We start from the raw sequence: 23,116 nt of genomic DNA on the forward strand, positions 1-23,116 counted from the left end.
ACATGTTCCAGCATGGGGCACATTCTCTCAAGTAAATTTTGCAGAAAGTAGTTTTTTTGTTTTTTTTAAACATTTCATTTCAGAACTAGCAGGGGTTACCCAGCGCTGCCCGATAAGGCGGGGGTGGATACCCGGCGCTGCCCGGCTGGGTGAGCTTTTCTCGGTGGGGGTTTCAGGACTTGATGGACATCGAAAAAGCTATGGCATTATTGGCCTCATGGGAGTTACCTTTTATCTGCGGGCCGGCGGTAGCACTGCCTGACCCTACATCCCAATGTATACTTTAAGCGGCCTTTGGTGGCCTCAAAATGGACATGAAGGCCAATGTGCGGTACCTTGTCTGGATTCTGAAGTACCTACACCCAAAATGTAGGGACTCCATGTGTTACGATTCGGCTGTGAAATAATAACGCAGAAACGCACAAACACACAAAAATATTTACACAGATAAAACAACTTTCAAGTTTACCGACAAAATGAGAAAAGTTTACAAAGCAACTACTCTTTTTTTCATTAGATTTTTACACAAGAATCTCTACTGTTTCTAGAGAAATTGTATATTAAGCACAGAAAATAATTTGAGCTGGGGGGGGGGGGAGATAAAAACAAGTGAAACAGACATAAAATGTCATACCCCCATTGTTTTAATAATTTTTCTGCACAGAGTTTAAGGGCTAGCCCATATTTATGTTCAACTAAAATGGTCACCAGTCTATCAGTTGGCCATCTTTGATCAGATCGCAAAATAAAGTGGGAGGCACGTGTATGTCATCATGTACTGTGCTTGTGCCAAATTTGAACAAAATCGGACCATGCATGTCTGAGAAATGGTTGGGGACACATATAAGGAACAAAATGGTCACCAGTCTGCCATCTTGGATTTGATCTCGAAAAGAAATGACGTGCCTATGTAAGCAATCATTCATTATCTGGGTGGCAAGTTTGAACAACATCAGTAAATGCTTGTCCGATAAATGGTTGAGGAAGTGTTCAACATCGGGGGGTGATTTTACAACTAAAAATGGCCACCAGTCGGCCATCTCGAATCTGATCTCGAAAAAAAAATGACGTGCTTATATAAGCCATCATTCATTATCTGTGTGCCAAGTTTGAACAACATCGGTAAATACATGTCCGAGAAATGGTTTAGGACGTGTTTGACCCAGGTTTTTAAAATAATATTTTATTTTATTTTACAACTAAAATGTCCACCAGCCATCTTGGATCCGATGTCGAGAAAAAATGACATGCATGTGCATACCATCATGTGTTGTCTTTGTGCCAAGTATGAATAAAATGGATCCATACATGTCTGAGATATGGTTGCAGAAGCACACAACGCACGCACATGAAAATTGAGACCAAATCCATAAGCCCCCGTTTCGGACTAAGTCCAACGGGGCCTAATACAAGTAGAATGACAGACATTCACAAGAGAATGCAATATCCCCCTCCCCTGCCCACCCCTACCCCTCAAGTCACAAAGAAAAACCTATATTTTTCATCTCCAATGACCAGTGTAGACATGACAAACTAATCTCAGAAAGGGAGACACTAGTAGCATCTTTATTATTATTATTTTTTTTTCTTTTGCCAAAATTCTTTAAGATAAGATCTTCATGGAAGCTGCGAGCATGGACAATTTGATTACCCAAAGAAATTTTTTTCATTCAAATTCACATTGTCAATACAACGCAAACATAATTACAACAATGTATTTAACCAATGAAATTGATGGTGCAATAAAACAGAGGTATTGAATGGCTAATACAGTATCTCGCTTTTTGGTGGCGGATGAAGTATTTTGGGAAATGGGGAGGGATGTGGGCGGTAGGGGTGCAGCTTGTGGAGGAAGTTGAGTGAGTTATCCTTTCCTGCTCATTTCATTACTCAACAGGGTTTTTCAGCCTCTTGCAGCAAGGATGCTTTGCTGAAAACATGTTGACGATAGGTTTTGCTTATGTACTGATAAAAGCCCTTTTCGCTTCTCACTTTACCCCCCCCCCTCCAATTTTGGCTCCTGACAGCTGATGGGATGTCGTTCCACAATCTGCATCTTCTTTCACAGCCATAATTATTCCCATGTTGTTCTGGGGCTGGCCAGGGAAAACTTGGCCCAAGTCTTTCGCAAACTGGCTGGTCAGGCCTGATGTTCAACAAAGGTTATGGCAGGAATTTGGAATTTGGCCTTGGTACCAGCGATGGTTTGCCTGCTCTTTGTGAAGGACACCGTGGGATCTTTAACATCCACTAACTAATACCAGCAGTTGATACGCCCAGTTTAATGTCTATTCAAGGGACAGCACACACATTGATGAATCACTCTGCTTTTGAAACACTGCGATGACAGTTTATAGATGGGATGGGATTCAAACCCAGGCTAGACATCTTAGAGGTGAGTGGAGTGTGCGTACCTCTCGGCCATCCTGTCACCCACCCTGCCTGTGAAACAGCGGGATGACAGTTTACAGCTGGGGCGAGATTCAAACCCTAGATAGCTTTGAGGCGAGTGTGCATACCTCTATGCCACGCTGCTCACCCTTATGTGGTTAACAGAATGGTTGGCTAAATCCTTTCATGCATTGTTCCAATTGGTACATCACCTTTTCAACGTCCTTTCCTTTATTGGGGAATAAGCGGCATGCCGGACACGCAATTCCTTTTATTTTCTTGCTGAATGCCAGTCAATGTCATTACTTAAACCACTATACTGGACAATATCACTGCATGACACAATCAGTCTTACTTCTGTCCTTATTCTCCTTGCACAGAGGGATCCCCTGTTTCATACAAGGTACAACATGTCCTTGTCTGTGATACTACCTTGTATGTACAAAATGTCTCATTTTTATGACTTCCGTATCTGCTTCTGTTGTTAGAACTGTGTTGTTTTGATCACTGTGCTTGTACTTTACACTCTGAAAGGGTATGTGGAAGGAAGGTAGCAAAATTCACCCAGAATTATATTTATTTATCATTAAGCATTGCATAAACCTTACGATTTAATCTGACATAAAAACCAAAAGCTTGAATTACTCAAATCAAAATAGTCTAATGCTTCAGCTCGGTCTATAAGATGACATTGAAACTTCCCCTCTTAAAACAAAGCTCATAAGACATTTACAGATATCACATCCACAATCTCCAGGGATGCATGAATATCCATACGGAACACAAAACGTGCATCATACTCGGTTCAAGGTATCAGAGTTTTACAATAATATATATATATATATATATATATATATATATATATATATATATATATATATATATATATATATATATATATATATATATATATATATATATATATATATATATATAATCTTTGGTGGAGAAACTCTTAGAATTTGATTCTTTTTTAATTCTTTAAATTTCTCCGATGAAGCCATGATGAATCAGACTGACTTCTTGATTATCAAGTTGTAATCTTGAACAGAACGAGAGAAAAGTTTATTGCTCAAGATAGGGCACAAAATGGAATAATGAGGTTAATGCACGTCTTGATTAAGATATCAGATCTTTTAATTCACTTGAACCGAAGAATTTGGCAACAGGGAAGAAAGTAAACAGCGTGTTGAACTCTCCCTACCCCCCCCCAAAAAAAAAAAAAAAAAAAAAAATAGGACCAACCACGATGTGTGGCACAAACAAAAAATGCCCAACAGTGACATGTGATCAAACAACCCAAAAGATATAAAACTCTGGTTTGTTTTCACCTGAAAGGACCATCATGTCTCTAAGTGAGCATTACATAAGTAGGGAAACACAATTGAAATGTTGTCACTCAATGCACTCCATAAAATCTGAGATGTGTTGCCATTAGGGATAGCTAAATAATAAAAATTTAAGTGGTTGAAAAAGTGGTTGAAAGCATCGAAAGCCATGTTGTTTTTCTCTCATACACCCCCAACAAAGTGACACAGAGTAAAGGAAAGAACCTACGTTGGATCGTTAGCAAGATTCAGGAAAAGGCAAACGTTGTCCATGGAGCCGTTCTCCTCAAAATCGGACTTGAAAAACCGAGCAGTTTCCATGTTAACCTGCAAACAAGCATTTTTTTAAACAAATTTAAAAAAACCCAAAAAGTTGCATAAAACAGGTTGGCAGGCACTGCAAAAGATATTTACAATGCATCCATTTGAAGGGATATTCAAAATAAAAAGAAAATGAAAAAAAGTCAGAATAAAGTAAATAAAAAAAGTCAGAATAAAAAGAAAATTAAAATCCCTAAGGGCCCTGTCACACCTTGACGTTTTCGCCAGCATATGGCAAGGTATCAAAATGTATGTAAAACGCTGGCATATGCTGAACTATTGCTATTTTTCTCCAGTTTTGGACGTATTCATAACGAGTTGGACGTATGCATAACGTATTAGTAACGTACACAGAACGTTTCGATAACATATAGATAACATATCAACGAATGCTGAGCGTGTTGTCGGCGTGCTCAACGATAGACTAAAGGCCCGGTCACACCTTGACATTTTAGCCAGCGATGGCAACGTATTAAAATGTATCTAAAACGCTGGCTTACGTTGAACTTTTGATGTTTTTTTTTTAAAGATTCGGACGTATTCATAGCGACTTGATCTTATGTATAACGCATTGGTAACGGACACAGAACGTTTCGTTGTGTTATAGATAACTTATACCAACGAATGCTGAACCTGTTGTCGGCATACACAACCGATGCCCAACGATAGTCTAACTTAGGCATAGCACGTTGCACGCATCGCCGACGATGTCGTGACGTAGCCTATTAAAAGGCTGACGCACAACGATTCGAATCATAACTGCCGTAGAAATGGAAGTGTCAACATCGCGGTCACACCTTGGCGATCTTGCCAGCATATGCCGACCTAAGAAAAATGTGTCTAAAACGTTGGGGGCACGTCAAATACGGTATGAGTAAGTTTGGTATAGGTGAGTAGAACGCTAAAGTACGCTATCATACGTCGTAGTAAGTAGAGTACGTCAATAAATTTTAAACATGTTAAAAATTTTACGACGTACTCGGCGTATGACACACGTTCCGCATGCGATGGGGATAAGTTTTACACACGGTATTTGGACGCTTACACACGTCCACAAACGCTACGTATAAGCTACTCATAAGTCGAAACACGTCGCGGTAATGTCTTTTTTACGCGAAACTTATTTCTAACTTATGTTTGACGTGCTTTGAACCAATTCTTTACGTAGTCCCAACACACATCGACGTATGTAGACGTATTCCAATGACGTCTTCCGGTCGACAAAAAAAAAATAAATGAACGTGTTTCTAGCTTACAACTGCCATATAAAGACGTGTTCCCAGCGGTTTTGGGAATTGGTATATAAAAATGGTGTTCATAAAAGGGGAACCCAACAGTGTTTTCGAGTCCTTTTTGAGTCTATGTCCATGTCAGCAGTAACAGTATCAGTATCAGTATCAGTATTAGTATTAGTATTAGTAGTAGTAGTAGTTTGTTCATGTTGGCAGTAGTAGGTGAGTGTGAGGGGGAGGGTGTGGGTTATGATGGATCGTCCTTGCGTTTAACGATTTAAATGATAAACTCAACAATTTAAATGGCTGCATCTCCACTATTGAAAGTAGACGCTTGCGCTCAACAATTGGATTTTTTTTACACTCAACGACTTTTAAACGGTACCACTCACCTATTTTCATTGTTTACAATGAACGATTTAAATTGCTGTCACATGCCTTTGTTTTTTGACGCTGGGGTTTGGAAATTTGAAGCGTTTCTTCTGAACGTGTTAAAACGCTCAAACTCGACTATTTTAAATAGACGCTGCCGATGGACAATTGGAATCATAGCCAAGCTAGACATCGAAGTGTGAACATCCTCGTCATGCCAAAGAAAAGTTTGAAGAATGCTGCAAATAAGTGTCCTGGCCGTGGCAGTGGACGCTGACGCAAGGACGATCCATTATACCGACGTCTTTCAGCCTATGAGTAACTTAAAAGTAACGTCTGTCGATGTGTGGCAACGATCGCGTAACGTGCCAACAACACGTTAATCATAGGTTAGAAATAAGTTTCGGGTACGCTAAACATTACCTCGGCGTGTCTCAACTTATGATTAACTTACAAGTAGCATGTGTTGACGTCTGTCAACGATCGCAGACGGTGCATACAACTTGTGGCCAGCGTAGCGGAACGTGTGAGTCATACGCCGGCATACGTCGTGAAATTTCAAGCATGAAAAAATTTGAGGACAACCAAACAGTACAACGTTTAATGCCAACGTACAACGACGTATGGCAGTGTTTTTCAGCGTGCTCTCAATGTTATCAAAACTTACCCATAACGTATTCAACGTGTGCCAGCGTTTTAGAAAAAAAATTCAAAAATCGGCATACGTTGGCTAAAACGTCAAGGTGTGACCGGGCCTTAACTTATGCATAGCGCACGGCAGCGTATTGCCGACGATCACATGGCGTAGGCTATTAATAGGCTGCGGCTCGACGATTCAAATCATAACCGCACTAGACATCGAAGTGTCAAGCCGCTGTCACACCTTCAAGTTTTAGCCAGCGTATGCCGAGTAATGAAAAATTTGCCGAATACGCTGGCACTTGTCGAATACGTTATGGGTAAGTTTTGTATACGTTAAGAGCACGCTAAAGCATGCTGGCATACGTCGTAGTACGCCGAGTACGTAGACAAATTTTCAGCATGTTGAAAAGTTTTCGACGTACGACACACGTTCCGCATACGCTGGCCATAAGTTGTAGGCATGTTACGCGATCGTTGGCACACGTCGACACACGTTACTTGTAAGTTACTCATAAGTCGAAACACATCGAGGTAATGGTTACCATCAGTGTTCCAGAATCCCTGGTCTTTTTTGGGGTTTTTTTTTTCTTCGGTATGACAGTGATGTTGACACTTCGATTTCTAGTGCGGTTATGATTTAAATCATTGAGCGGCAGCCTATTAATTATATTATAACCGCACGAGAAATCGAAGTGTCAACATCACAGTCATACCGAAGGAAAAAAAACAACAAAAAAAAAAACAGGGAGTCTGGAACACTCACGCTAACCATTACCTCGATGTGTTTCGACTTATGAGTAACTTACAAGTAACGTGTGTCGACGTGTGTCAACGATCACGTAACGTGCCTACAACACGTTACTCACAGGTTAGAAATAAGTTTCGGGTATGCTAAACATTACCTGACGTGTTTCGACCCATGAGTAACTTACAAGTAATGTGTGTCGACGTGTGTCAACGATCGCGTAACGTGCCTACAACTTATGGCCAGCGTTATGCGGAACGTGCAAGTCATATGCTGGCATACGTCGAAAAATTTCAAGCATGGAAAATTTGTCTAACAGCTCGGCGTACTACGACGTATGCCAGCGTACCACGACGTATGTCAGCGTGCTCTTAACGTATACAAAACTTACCCATACGTATTCGACGTGTGCCAGCGTTTTAGACAAATTTTTCATACGTCGGCATATGCTGGCTAAATCGTCAAGTTGTGACAGGGCCTTTACAAGCAACTTCAATGCAGGAGGCCATTTGGCCCATCAAACTTGTGCAATGATTGCCAACCTACAATTGTTTGTCTATGCTCCATCCTTTTTTAGTGCTGAGTCTAAAAATGGTATACATGTGCTGATTCTTTACTAAAGTCTTTGGTATGGCTCAACTCGGGTTCGAACCACCGACCTCCCAGACTCAGACAGGAAGCTCTAACAATCATACCATTGAGTCTGGATAGTCAGCTTGTTTTTTGTTTAAAACGTGAAAATTAAAAAACTTAAATTTGCAAAAGACTACAAAAAACAAGAAGTAAGTTTCAGTTCTAGTCTTGATAGTATAATTTTGCCCATTTTAATACATCACAACTTGGGTGCAAGTCGCACCAAATTTTAAACATGTGCAGAATGGTTCAATGGGTTCCTAAAGTGGTGTACTTTACAATTCGAGACATCACAAGACAAAAAAAGTAATTCCTAGAAACCTCTGCAAGACAGAAAATTAAACCATTTTCAGTTGTGCCACAGTCTGGAAGAGAAGAATTCATGTTCACATGAAATGCAGTAACTTACACCCATAGCAGCAAACACTATCGCAAAATTGTCATCACTGTAGTCCATAACATTTTTGGATTTCTTCACAAGGCCACCTTGACGGCAAATTTGCGCGGCAATCTGAAGGTGAGACAGTCATCAAGCAGAGAAGAAGTTTATTTGCACATCAAATCTCAAAAATTATATCAGCTCATTTCGATTTCTAATGGAGACATTCATTAAGGAAATACTCAGCATTATGGCAAGTTAAAAAAAAAGATGTTGTTAGCTATGCTACCTGTTCTAATGCATTTGCAAGGGTTACATATTTTGGTAAATGAATCCATTGCTGGTTTCACAAAGGACACGAGCCTTCTCGCCATTGGTTATGGCAACCTCTGCATCGTTATTCTTGAAAATGTTCAGGGTCCTATTCGCATGCTACTTATCACACACGCACATTTGCATCTCTTTTGCCATTCCGCTCCTGCATATTTCTATCCCCTACGCATGTGATTCAATTAAAAGTAGGTGATAGTCACATGCGAGGGCTTTTGGAAGGCAATGATCATTCCTCAGAATGCTTGTATATAAGAATTTAAAAGGAAAAGGAAAACAAACAAAGTTCCTCTCCTCTCGTTTGATATATTATACAATATATCTCCATCTGTACACCTTTACACCAGAACAGGAATTTGTGTTTTGATAAACCTGCGATCGAGGAGCTTCTTTGCTATATAGCTAAAGTGTCATCAACACACAAGGTTTAGGAGAGGATTAAATTGAAAAAAACTAGAATGGCACTCCAACAAAATGTAAACTGTTCAGACTGGCAGAGGTATGCGTGCTACTCTCACTGATAGGCTGGATCTGCATCCGGAGCACAACCAAAATCTAATCGGCTTGTTCTCGTCACCTAACCAAATGATCCACCGAGTTGTGTCACAATCCGTCCATAACGTTTTTAGGTATAGTGTTATATATTGTTTTTAGTCCGATCACTCAATGGTGAAGAATTACTTAAATTACAGCACCGGATCTTCACCAAAGTCTAATCATTTTGTCCTTGTCACACATCCAACCTGTCCACCAAATTTTGTTTGAATTCATTCACAACACTGAGTTATTCTGCTTACAGATAGAAAGACAGAGAGCAAGGGTAAAAATATAACCTCCACCCAACTTCGATGGCGGAGGATTAAAATAACGGAGAGGGAAATAGCATTGTAGAATAATCTCGAGAAGGGGAGGTTGTGCACTATTTGGAAAGAGGGGGCTGGGGTGGAGGGTAGCAATTTACAAAAAAAAAATTGCATTAATTATAACCAAGTAGCCCTCAACTACCTGGTTCATTGCATTTGATTTGCATCAATCAATTTTGTCTGACTGAAGGATATCACCTGTCCAAAACTGATGCTGATACAAATCCAGACAAGGATGAACAATGCTCCCCTTTTGGGTCGTGGTTTTCAGTGGTGGGCTGCAAAAGTTAAGCCTGGAAATCCTAAACGCATACATGGTGCCTCAGCTACAACAAGCATGGGAAGTTTGGCCTGAGTAGATTGAGGACAACTTCACAGAGCAATCAATGCGCAGGCATTAAAAGCACATCATTTTTCATGTTTCCAAGCTACAAATTAATGGAAACATCAATTACATACAAAAACCCATTTTAGCAGGCTCTTGGCTGTTTATTGAATGATTCTGTGGGGGCTCCAGCTTGCATAATTACATGGTGCTGCTCGACAGATCCATCGAGAATCAGTTAGCTGCATTTATGTTCCGAACCCTTCGAGGGCACTAATCAGACACAATCACAGTTATTTAATGTTGACTTAAATTACACACTGCAAGGAATTCGCACAATTGAAATAATATGCTTGTTCAATTCTCAATCAAGACAGATGTTCATGATCGTTTAAAATAAGAAGAAAAAAAAAAAACGAAATCAACCAGACATCAATGCATTTTGGAATTTTTTTAAAGAGCACAAACATTGCTTGTGCGATTGGTATCAAAGCAAATTAAATGGACAATCATTAAACCATTATAGCATCATTCTCTTTCTGTGAAGCAAAAATAATACACTGTGGTTGATGATCATATTCCAGGTTTAGTTTGAAAAATGTCTTAGCCAGTTTATATACATATTTTCAAGTGTTTGTGCGCTGTATGCTATTCTTTCACGGCCAAACCGTAGCACCGAGAGGCCACACATTTTGGGTGGAGGCAAATCAGAATCTGGGCAAGGTTTTAAGTGACCAGACGTTGGCCTTGGTGTCAGTTTTGAGGCCACTCTAAACTGTATATTGGGATGTGGTGTCAGGCAGTGTTGCCATCAGCCTGCAGGGAAAAGGAAACCACCATGAAGCCAATAACTCCACAGCTTTTCAATATCCAACACATCCTGAAACCACCACTGGGAATAGCTTACCCAGTCAGGATTGTAGAATCCAGATTATCCTTAAAGGGGAACCCAAACACCTCTACCTATGTCCATCTTATAAACTATCCTTTGCTATCACAGAAAGTGCATTTCCTTTTTCAATGTTTCAGTTGAAATTTCGGCAGTTCAGCAAGTAAATCTCGTTTTATCACCTGTGCATTATTCCTGTGATGTCGATTGGCAAAGTGAATCTAACTGTTGCTTTGCCCAGTGTACAAGATACAAATGCAATAAGTGAATAATTAAAATTTTTCCATGCATTTCTCAACATGATGCTACATCAGTGGGTCTTTAGTGATTGCACTAGTTATACTATACAGTGTATCCTCTTGATGGAGACACATTGATTAATGTAAAGATGTTGATAATAGCAGCTGTTCTGTCATAGTGTTGATATAATCTGAAGTGACTATGTTGGGCATTCAAAAAGTTATAAGAATGTAATAGTCCAAGAATTGCAAAAACGTCGTTGAGTATATTGAGGTATATACATATTGCAAAACATTATACCTTCATACTAATCATATACAGTATTGAAAAAATATATATAATCAACCTTAGCCTCTCGTTGGCTATTGTGAGCATCTCCTTCATATTCAATTTAAGGAACGCTTTCATAGAATTTTATGAATGGGAGGCCTTTTAAAGTCTTTGTACATCAGGGGGCCCAACAAGGTGGAAAAGTATTAGGTGTTAATATTGAAGCTGTTGATATCACTTGTATCAATAATAGGCAACTTGGACTGTAGAAAGATGAGTTTTGATGAGTATACGATGTCTTGTAACAACGAGCACGATTATATGCTGTGTAACAAATTTTACTGATCAATGGTATGATGATATTCTGGATACCAATTTGTTATTCACAATACTTGTGTTCCTTTAAGTCTATTCCATTAATATTAGACTCAAGGTAAAAAAAATAATAATAATAAACAACAAAAAGAAAAGAAAAAAAAGAAAAAAGGTTAACAGGCCGTGAATCTTAGCAGCTGAGTTGATGCCAATTTCAGGCCAGAATGATTTGAGAGTTGCCAATTTCAGGCTTAAGGAAACCAGAAAGTAGAGAATTTGATGTGAATGCGTCAATAAGCATGCCTCTGGCAACATTAGGTGTGAACCCACCACTTATGTTTGATCTTAATTAAAGGTCACATGAAAAATTACAGGTCCCTTGAGAGAAAGCGAGAATGAGAAGACAGGTAAGTACAAGAGAGAGTTCATAAGATGAAGTTTCCAACTCGAGTTATGGTCTGCAAAATGATTTTTAATCATTAGATTTTCAATCTAAAATTGAATCAGTTCATCTTTGTATTCCAGTCCATAAGTGTATCAAGTATGGATGAAATTTCTTGAGTGGTCCACAAGTAATTACAGAAATACAGGTTTTCAATTACAGGGCACTTGACCTTTTGAACACAAAATTTAATCAGTTCATCTTTGTATTCCAGTCCATAGTTATGCCAAATTTGGTTAAATGAAAAAAATCCTTTCAGCGATTCACAAGTTATCGAGGTATTGAAAATCTGTTTTCAGCGAAATGTCACATGACCTTGGACCTCAAAATCATACCAGCTCATCTTTGCATCATAGTACATACCTGTACCAGGTTTGGTCAAAATCCCTTAAGAGGTTCACAAGTTTTGATATTTTTAATACACTGTTGAGGCTCGTATGAGAGGTAACACATAACGCACAACAAGGGAGGCAGTAGACAAGAGGGGCGGGAGACAAGAGGGGCGGGAGACAAGAGGGGCGGGAGACAAGAGGGGCGGGAGACAAGAGGGGCGGGAGACAAGAGGGGCGGGAGACAAGAGGGGCGGGAGACAAGAGGGGCGGGAGAGGGAAGGACAAAACAGTGAGGAACAGAGACATTAGATCTGTGGAAGTGAGAGGGAAGGGGTGGGGGACATGGGGTACAAGACATGGACACCACAGGAACTTCCAGGACCTTACACGACAGGGAACTTTCAGGAAGGAAGGCAGATAATTTGAAGGAGGTGAGTTTGGAGTGGATTAACGGGGCCAGAAAATATTGTGGTTTTGGATGGGGGAAGACAAGAGGTAGTGGTGAACAGCTGTTTTGAAGATCTGGAAAAAGAATGGGATTGAAGAGAGTGTGGGAGTTTCCACCAAAGATGGGAAAAAAGAGGAATGAAAGAGTGAAGGTGAGCAGTGATTCGTGATTTTGGTAGTTTTACCAGAAGGGGGTTACTGGTGGACCTTGAGCAGCTTGTGGAAATATGGGGGTGGGGGACATATCGCAGACAGAGCAGGGGGTTGAGACCGGAGAGGAGACGGTAGAAGACAGAAAGACTACCCACCTACCTGTGGTGAGCGTGTGAGAGGCCCAAAGACTCAGTATCACCGCGGGAGATACCAATGATCCGAAATGCCTTGGCTTCCACAGCATGAAACCGGGAAAGGTAAGAGGCAGGAGCGCGAGCCCAGAAGAGAGAGCAGCACTCCAGCAGGCTGTGGACGAAAGCTTTGTATGTGGTTTGGAGCTCAGGTGGGCCAAGGAAGGACTTTGCACGACGGAGGATGCCCAGTCGGCAACTGGCTTTGGAGGCCAGGTTAGAAATGTGGCTTTCCCAGGAAAGATCATGGCAGATAGTGAAACCCAGAAGCTTGAATGAAAGGACTTCTTCCAGAGGATTGTTGAAAAAGTAGATGGGGGTGGGGGTGGAAGGCGGGGGTTCCAAACAGTCCTATTGGAGAAACATAGTGAGAGTGTGAGGATTGAAGGACATGTTCCACGTGTTGGACCAGTTTGTGATTTTTATCCAAATCTGCAGAGATCGACGAGGCTGCTGCTTGCCGGTCTGAGGGATGACAGATGGTACAACAGAGGGTGGAGTCATCAGCAAAGAGATAAAGTAGATTTTCAGAGAGTCAGAGAGATCTTTGATGAAAAGCAGAAAAAGAACAGGGCCCAGAATGCTGCCTTAAGGAACTCCAGTCTGGAAAGGAAGAGGGGATGAGAGAACTCCATTTAGGGCCACACGTTGGCTGCGACAGGAGAGGAAGTCTGTGTGCCATGAGTGGAGATGGCTTTGGATACCATAGGAAGAGAGTTTGGTGAGCAGGGCAGGGTGCCAGACCGTGTCAAAAGCATGTGATATGTCTTGGGAGATGGCTCCGATTTCATGGTTGGCAATGAGTACCTCTAACCACTGTTGGGCGAGCAGAAGCAGCATATCCAGGGAAGAGTGACCTGGTCTGAAACCAAATTGATAATCGGAAATCAAGTCATTGGAGAAGAGGAAGGATTTAATGTCTGAAGCGATGATGGATTCCACAACCTTGCTGATGATTGGGAGAAGGCTGATTGGTCTGTAATTGCAGGGATCTCTTTTTGCACCTTTTTTATGCAGGGCGGTAATGTTTTCTGATTTCCAAGCAGATGGCAGATGACCTTGAGCAAATGAGAAGGTAAATAGAACAGAGAGAAGGTGAGCAAGGGCAGAGGAGCAGGTCATTAGGACATGTGGGCTGATGCGGTCTGTACCGGTTGCAAAATCTGAGTCGAGGTTTGACAGCAAGCTCTCCACTTTGTCAGAAGAAAAGAACACAGAGTCCAGGGACAGTTGGGTGTGACTGGTTAAGGTGGATACAGAAAGCGATGGGTTTCAGACCCAAGATTTAGATGCAAACATGGCGTTTAGGCATTTAGCCTTTTCACGTGCGGTGTCAGCAGTGCGGCCATTTGAGGTAAGGGAGGGGATGGAGGGGGAACATTCACCAGAAACAGATTTGATTAGACGTCACCAGGATTTGGAGGAGGGAGAGAGGTTTGAGAGTTCACACTTGAGATGAGAAAGCTGTTTATCATGGAAACTGAAATGTGCTACTTTCAACGAAAGGCCATATGACCTTTGATCTCTGATCCTAAAATTGAATCAGTTCATCTTTGCATCAAACTACACTTTTGTACTAAGTTTTTAAAAAAATTATTCAGCAGTTCACAAGTTATTGCAGAAACAACAATTGATTACGGATGGGGAGACAGACGCACGCAAGGACGACTGGACGGGCAACTGGAAAAAAACGTCTCCGGCTCCATCAGCTGCGGAGGCATAAAGATTGTACTCGACCAGCTTTTGTAATCTGACATTTAATGATTCACTCAAGCTTTACTTCTCTCTATCGAGTTCAGCCTGTGGCTGCTGATTGCATCATTGGTTGGGATGCGGCTATGCCGCTGATGCAGGGTCCCCCTTACCAGTACACTGGTGCTCATTTTGCCGAACTCGGAAGGATGACAGGCTGAGTCAACCCCCTGGTGTATTTTAGTTCAGTGGCCAATGGGGCTTGAAATCAGGACCCTAGGATCCCAAGCTGCCACCCTAAGGCCTAAATCACATTTTCCACGGCGGCCGTGGGGTCTCCAAAATCTAAGGCCACTAGCGATTATATGGAGGCCGCAGTATTTCCATGGTCACACAATGTAGCAGTCATATGTTTTTATTTTTCGGGGAGCCGCACGGCGCATTTAGAAATTGTGGAGACCGAAAACGTGGGGTTGCCGTACAGTCTTTGATTTGATGTCGCACGGTGACCTTAAGGAGGCCCTGTGGTGGCCATAGAATTTTCAAGGCAGATGCAAGGTGGCCTCAAGGTGCCTGCAAGGCGACCGCAGGGGGGCCCTAAGGCGAAAGTGCGGCCAGATGGACGGTAACGAATGGGTTGATATATATTTTTTTTTTTACAAGTTTTTTTTTTCAGCTTGTCGAATTGCTACAGCGAACGTAGAAATGAAAAAAGTTATAACTCCGCGTTATAATTCCACAGTGACCCCTATGGCCTGTAAAAGATAGCCAAACGGCGTAGGGCCACCCTGAACCTACCGCAGAAACTCCGCGGCCACCGCACGTTTCTGTCAATTCAGAGGACGTACGGCTGCCGTAGAGCAAATGTGACTTAGGCCTAACCACTAAGCCAACACCAGGCTTAAGCTTTAATATCTTCTTCTTCTTCTTTTTTATATATATATATATATATATATATATATATATATATATATATATATATATATATATATATATGTGAACTATATATATGAACTTCTATATATATATGAACTAGCAAAGGTTCCCTACGTTGCTGGGCAACACCGGGTCCCTACTCCTACCCATTCCCCTCCCTCCCCTCACCCCATCCCCCACCCCCCCTCCAACCAGACTCACACCAAACCTCTTCCTCCACACACCTCCTCTCACCCCCCTCCAGACTCTCACCTCACCTCCAGCCTTCCCATACCTCCTCCCACCCCCCTCTTCCCACCCTTTTCCCTGCCTCCTCCCAAACCCCTCCTTTTGGACTCCCACCGCACCCCTTCCCCTCCTCCTACTACAAAGGAATTTTTGCAGGGTGTATATTTGGAGAAGTTAGCGAAAGTGGTCGCCTTTTTTCTCCAAACTCTTCTTTCACCCTTGAGAGTTGTCGTTATAGGTGGGCTGTAAAATTACCTTTAAATCAATGTATGGGTTGTGTTTGTAGTCTTTTGTTTTTGAATAATTAGCGGTGGCGCATTTGAGAGGTTAACGCCCAGTCACACCTTGACGTTTTAGCCAGCTTATGCCGATTTTTTTGAAAATTTGTCTAAAACGCTGATACACGTCGAATACGTTATGGGTAAGTTTTGATAACATTGAGAGCACGCTGAAAAACACTACCATACGTCGTTGTACGCTGGCTTTAAACGTTGTACTTTTTGGTTGTCCTCAAATTTTCCATGCTTGAAATTTTAAGACTTATGCCAGCGTATGACTCACACGTTCCGCATAACGCTGGCCATAAGTTGTAGGCACGTCACGCGATCGTTGACACACGTCGACACACGTTACTTGTAAGTTACTCATAAGTCGAAACATGTCGAGGTAATGTTTAGCGTACCCGAAACTTATTTCTAACCTACGAGAAACGTGTTGTACTTACGTTACGCGATCGGTGACACACATCGACACACGTTACTTGTAAGGTGCTCATAAGTCGAAACACATCAACATAATGGTTGGCGTCAGTGTTCCAGACTCCCTGGTTTTATTTTATTTTTTTTCTTCCTTCCTTCGGTATGATGGTAATTTTGACACTTTGATTTCTAGTGCGGTTATAATATAATATAATTAATAGGCTGCCGCTCAACGATTTAAATCATAACCGCACTGTACACTGAACACCGTCATACCGAAGAAAAAAAAAACCGGGAGTCTGGAACACTGACACTAACCATTACCTTGACGTATTTCGACTTATGAGCACCTTTCAAGTAACGTCGATGTGTGTCAACGATCGCATATCGTGCGTACAACTTATTCCCATCGTATGCCGAGCGTGTGTCATATGGCAAGTACGTCATAAAATTTTCAACATGTTTAAAATTACAAGACGTACTCCACTTACTACGACGTATGATAGCGTACTTTAGCATTCTATTCACGCATACCAAACTTACCCATACCGTATTCGACGTGCGCCAACGTTTTAGACGCATTTTTCAGAGGTCGGCATACGCTGGCAAGATCGCCAAGGTGTGACTGCGATGTTGACACTTCCATTTCTGCGGCAGTTATGATTTGAATCGTTGTGCGGCAGCCTTTTAATAAGGTACGTCATGTCATCGTCGGCGATGCGTGCAGCGCGCTATGCCTAAGTTAGACTATCGTTGGGCATAGGTTGTGAAGGCCGACAACAGGTTCAGCATTCGTTGGTATAAGTTATCTATAACACAACGAAACGTTCTGTGTCCATTACTAATATGTTGCGCATAAGACCAAGTCGTTATGAATACGTCCGAATCTTTTAAAAAAAACATCAAAAGTTCAACGTAAGCCAGCGTTTTACATACATTTTAATACATTGCCATTGCTGGCTAAAACGTCAAGGTGTGACTGGGCCTTTACGTAACTCCTTCACCGAACTTACCGATCATTGCAATGTCGCACTCAAGTTATTTTTCAAATCTGATACCATATTTGTGTCACTGACATTGAATAAAGCATTTAGCACATTTTGGAAATAAATAAATAACGCCGCTTTGATTCTTACCAGTCTCTAACTTGGCACGCACGTGTCGTGACGAAATCTGCCCTGATGGACGAATTCATCAATACGGTCGAAAGAAGTCATGGTATAGATGTTTATCGTCGTCGCCACATGATTAATTATGGATGTGTTCAGTTCCCAAGTTTCTTGTAAAGCGCTTGCCAAGTTGCTTAAGCACTCAAACAAGCGCTCCAGTCAACACCGTTGACAAGGAACAGCTGGCTTGGCAAGTGCTAGAGAGCTGCTTAGGAAAGAAACAGACCCTTGGACATCTTGACAGCATACAGTCAGAGGTGGATTAAGATTTTTTTGGGGCCTGGGCATGAATAATATTGAGGCCCGAAAATGAGGACTTTTATTTAGCCTATTTTTTCAAATGGTGAGGCGAGTGTGTTGTTTTCACACTCGCTTCTCCAGTTGCTTTAGACTTGACTGCAAAAAATCCAGAGATTGCCATGTTTTATTGCCTTCCCCCCCTCCCCCCCACCCTCTTAAAAATAAAAAAGATGCCATGTTAAGTTGTTCCATTACCAATCAGCTTGCCATCACTTGCTAAATCAGCTATTCCTTATCGACTGTTTCGTTGGAGTGCTTGCTTGAGTGCTTAAGCCACTTGGCAAGAGCTATACAAGCTGATTGGCAGTGGAACACACCCAGCACTTGCAGGGGTGTGTTCAGTTACCAAGGTTTTATTTTCTTCTTTTTGTATACCGAGATAAGGCTCATGGAAGGGCTAAACGTTTCTTGTAGAGCGCTCGCCAAGCGCACCTTCTGCTCTTTCCGTGCTTGTTCCCCCAGGTTTCTGCAGGGCACACATGGTCCACCATCAATCCCCTTCTGGTGAAACTCCCAAAATCCAGGATCACTGCTCACCTCCACTCCTTTGCTCCTCTTTTTTTCCCCACCTGTGGAACCAACTTCTACATCATCTGCCATCTCATTCTTTCCTCCAAGTCTTCAAGACATCTGTACATCATGATCTCAGACCGTCCCCGATCTAAAACCATGATCTTTTATACCCTCGTTAGCCCCATCCCAATCGCTCCTCCTTCCAAATTTACAGTTTTCCCTCTTGAGCGTTTCCTTCTGTATCCACGTTGTACACCCTATGCATATTGCATATTCTCTCCTGCCCCTCATTCCTCTACACACCCATTGTTTGTCAAAGCATCCCCCCTGTCTTGGCCTTCGGCTCTGTTGTTAGTGTCTCTTCCCCCCCCCCACACTCCCCCACTCTCTCTCTCTAAACTGTTCCTTTTGTCCTGTTTTGTTCAGTGTACTCGTACTGGCTCTTCCACGAGCCTCAATTACGTATACGATAAAATAAAATAAATAAATAAAACGATCACTGAAATAGTCTCATTCAATCAGTGTCGCATGTCACTGATTTTGAATTCCATTTCAATGGCATTCAGCTCCACTCCTTCCCCCAAATATATATTGGCCTTTCTTTTTGTCCCCACTGCTCTCCTCATCATACCAATCATCAATTGTTTACATATTGGGACACTTCAAACACTCTACTGCAGGTGGAATCCAAGGTTGTGTCATATCACGTTTCAATGCCCGCTGCCATGGTTAACACGGTCTTCACTCCACGATATCACAGATGAAAGTGGCACGTATTTTGCTACAGGTGAAAAGAAGAGCTGTTTAATGCCATATTTTGTCGAAGTCAGTCACCAAAAAAAATACATGTATATATTTCTTGTCAAGAAAGACAAAATGAGTAATCTTCAATGGTTCTTAAAATTTAGTTTTAATTTGGGTTCCCTTTTAAGTTAATCAATAAACAAATTCAGATGCGAGTACAAGTAGATGCTGTACTTGGCAGTAAAGCATGATGGATTTAAAGACATAACCACGAAGATCACCTCATTGTGTGGAAGTCCAGCAGCAGAGAAAATGGGTATCTTCTGCCCACGAGCAATACTGTTCATAGTGTCGATAGCCGAGATGCCCGTTTGAATCATTTCCTCGGGGTAGATCCGACACTGTGGGTTGATTGGCTGACCTGCAATGTGGAGTGCATGACAGTTGGGTTCGCATGCTTTGTGTTGATTAGTCAAATCCAATGTAACTAATATGTTTGGTCATGCAAATTAGGCATTCTACTTCACTGTACTTCTTGTAGGCTTCACAATATGGGGTGGCACACAGAATAAAAGTTCCAGAACAAGCCTTGCACTGTGCTTTGTCTCTTCAACAAAGCATTTAAAGGGGAACCTAAATGCAATTTTTTTTTTCCTGAAAACCATTGAAAATCATTAAGCATGGTCAAATTTGAAGGGAAAAACCTTTTGGGAATTTTTAGTGCCAATCACAAAGTGCCGGCAAAAAAAAACAAAAAAGCCCAAAAGTGTCGATTTTGGATTTTTGCCAGTGACGTCACACTCAGAACCTACCTTGATTCAAATGGCAGCTTACGTCGAGAAAGTGTATTTCAAGCTCGGATTCCAATATTGATTCCACCGTCATAAGCAACTCTGAGGTTCTCAGTATGTTGAAACTGATCAGTGGATTTTTTGAAGAAACCATTGGAAAGCAAATTAGTGATGGAAATGTTTTTGGGGGAATTATGGAGCCGCATCATTTTGAGCCTTATGCAAGTGATTCAGATGAAGATGGAGACAATGAAAGTATTAGTTAAGACGAAAATGCCACTCGCATGTTCAATAAAGATTAGTAGCTTTTGTTTTTCCATTGATTTGACTGTTTATAAGGGATTGGGTATGAATTGATAAATCAGTTATATTACTTCACAAGAAACACAGCACGGACACAACAGACAAAATGGGCGACGAATGCTTTGTCCCACCGTTGTAGGCTAACCAGGTGTCCTGTATGTTATGGAATCGCCCCATTTCATACTTTCCTGGGATGCCATTTGTGTCTGTGGTCGTGCCGTGTCGTGTCGTATCCATGCCGATGTCCATCCCCAGTTGAGGGGGGAGGGTGGGTGTGAGGTGATGGTGGGGATTGTGGGGGTGATGGTTGATAAGTGATTGTGGGAGATGGTTGAGGGGGGAGTGGTGGTGATTCATCACTCAAATCGCCAATGTATATTGTATATGTACTGGTAGTTGGGAAGCAACGGCTGTTTCTTCCGCTTCATCATGGTGGATAAGCACAAGATCTAGCCATCTCTGCTGTTTCATAGCAGTGCTCTGTAAAATGCTCCGAGCACAAAAGCGAACATTTTGTAGGCCTGATCCACATTCGGGTATTTTGGACAAACCTCGTCCAATTTCTGACAAACTTAGGGTCTTTCAGCCATTGGTGTAGCATGAAACCATCTCGGTTTGTATTACTACAACCACAAAGGATGCAATGACTCAGAATATTTGTGGAAAATCGAAAATTATTCGCCGTTTGGGTCAAAACGTATCGTAATGTAACCCGTAGGGCAGGGGTCGGGAACGTGTGGCTCGCGAGCCAGGTATGGCTCTTTTGATGATTGCATCTGGCTCGCAGATAAAACTGGAGTTTGAAACTTGGAAAGCCCAATATTTCTCGCAGAAGCTTTACCTATAGTTTGAATGGTGTCGTGCTTCATTCACGTGCAGGGCTGAACTTGGCAGAAGGAGAGAAGAAAAAACACCTCCGAATTGTCTGAAGCGGTTTTTGTTTCGTCCAGTCATGCGGCCGACGCGAGTAGTGATTTTGGTTCCTCCAATGACGTGCCGCCGCCGAGACGCGTCACGGAATTCATCTCGACCAATCACGCGGCACCGCTGAGGCGACTCGTGATTTCGGTTCCTCCAATGACGTGCCGCTGCCGAGACGCGTCACGGAATTCATCTCGACCAATCACGCGCCACCGCTGAGGCGATAGCATCCCAGAGTCGGCCGGCCGCGCCGCACCTCTCGAGTATGTCAGCCCGTGCGCAGGCCAGCCAGACTCACTTGGGTCAACATCTCCCTCTCTCTCATTTGCTCAAAGCTAACCCTTCGACGAAGAAGATGGCGAAAAGAAAAAAAGATGAGGAGTATCGTACATTTCAGGACGAATGGGCCGAAGAATTCGCCTTTGTGGAGAGAGAAGGTTCTGTGGTGTGTCTAATTTGCAATGACAAAATTGCATCGATGAAAGGGTCGAATATAAAGCGGCACTTCGACACGCGCCATGCTACCTTTGCATCAAAATACCCTGTGGGAGACAGCAGAAAGAAAGCGTGCCAAGAGCTACTGAGCAGGGTGCAAGCCAGCCAGCAGCAACTCCGCGTATGGACCCGGCAAGGTGACTATACTTCCGCCAGCTTTGCTGGATCTTTAGCAATAGTGAGGAACGGAAAACCATTCACAGATGGCGAGTATGCAAAAACGTTCATGCTGGATGTCGCCAATGAACTTTTTGATGATCTTCCGAACAAAGACAAGATAATCAAACGGATACAAGACATGCCTCTGTCGGCAAGAACTGTTCATGATCGTACCATCATGATGGCAAACCAAGTGGAGGAAACGCAAGTGAAGGACATAAATACAGCGCCGTTCTTTTCCCTGGCTTTGGATGAGTCAACAGACGTAAGCCATTTGTCGCAGTTCAGTGTGATTGCAAGATATGCTGCTGGTGATACACTGCGCGAAGAAAGTCTTGCTGTTCTGCCAATAAAAGGGTCCACAAGAGGTGAGTATTTATTCAAGTCTTTCATGGAGTTCGCTCAAGAAAAAAATCTACGAATGGATAAACTTATCTCGGTGTGTACTGATGGTGCTCCGTGTATGGTGGGGAAAAACAAAGGATTTGTGGCGCTTCTCCGTGAACATGAAAATAGACCCATCCTAAGTTTCCATTGCATTCTACACCAGGAGGCACTTTGTGCTCAGATGTGTGATGGGCAGCTTGGCGAAGTGATGTCGCTGGTCATTCGTGTGATCAACTTTATTGTTGCCCGAGCCTTAAATGCTCGCCAGTTTAAAACACTGCTGGATGAAGTTGGAAATAACTATCACGGTCTGCTTTTACACAGCAATGTGCGTTGGTTGTCAAGAGTGAAGGTGCTTCGCCGTTTTGCGGCTTGCCTGAACGAAATCCGGACTTTCCTTGAAATGAAAGGGATTGAGCATCCTGAGCTAGCCGAAACTGAGTGGCTCCTCAAGTTTTACTATCTCGTGGATATGACTGAACATCTGAACGAGCTCAACGTGAAAATGCAAGGCATTGGAAATACAGTGTTATCCCTTCAACAAGCCGTGTTTGCTTTTGAAAACAAGCTGGAGCTCTTTATCATGGATCTTGAAACAGGTCGTTTACTACATTTTGAAAAACTGAGACAATTTAAAGATGCATGCACAGCAAGTGAGCCCACTCAAAACTTTGATCTCCACCAGTTAGCTGGCTTCACATCCAGTCTCCTACAGTCATTCAAAGCACGCTTTGGAGAATTTCGTGAGCACACTCGTCTTTTTAAGTTCATCACCCATCCAAACGAGTGTTCACTGAACACAGCTGATCTGAGTTACATTCCTGGTGTCTCCGTCAGAGATTTTGAAGCAGAAGTGGCTGACCTGAAGGCCTCAGACATGTGGGTGAATAAGTTCAAGTCACTGAATGAAGATTTGGAAAGAATCGCACGACAGAAAGCA

The 23,116-nt window shown here is 42.3% G+C and overlaps 1 protein-coding gene across 1 annotated transcript in view; it reads right to left on the reverse strand.

Moving 5' to 3' along the window:
• ATP6V1B2 (ATPase H+ transporting V1 subunit B2) overlaps positions 1-23,116 on the reverse strand; it is a 120,984-nt gene that overhangs the window by 29,581 nt on the left and 68,287 nt on the right. Inside the window, exons 7-9 of the mRNA XM_085848026.1 lie at positions 19,402-19,541; positions 8,074-8,175; positions 3,949-4,046 (exon numbers count right to left, since the gene is read on the reverse strand). Of these exons, the coding sequence (XP_085704152.1) occupies positions 3,949-4,046; positions 8,074-8,175; positions 19,402-19,541 (340 nt within the window). The remainder of the gene's footprint in view (positions 1-3,948; positions 4,047-8,073; positions 8,176-19,401; positions 19,542-23,116) is intronic.

The sequence above is a fragment of the Eptatretus burgeri genome, chromosome 12 (genome assembly GCF_056783735.1).
Source record: "Eptatretus burgeri isolate ZD-2024b chromosome 12, Ebu_testis_v1, whole genome shotgun sequence".
Classification (NCBI taxonomy): domain Eukaryota; kingdom Metazoa; phylum Chordata; class Myxini; order Myxiniformes; family Myxinidae; genus Eptatretus; species Eptatretus burgeri.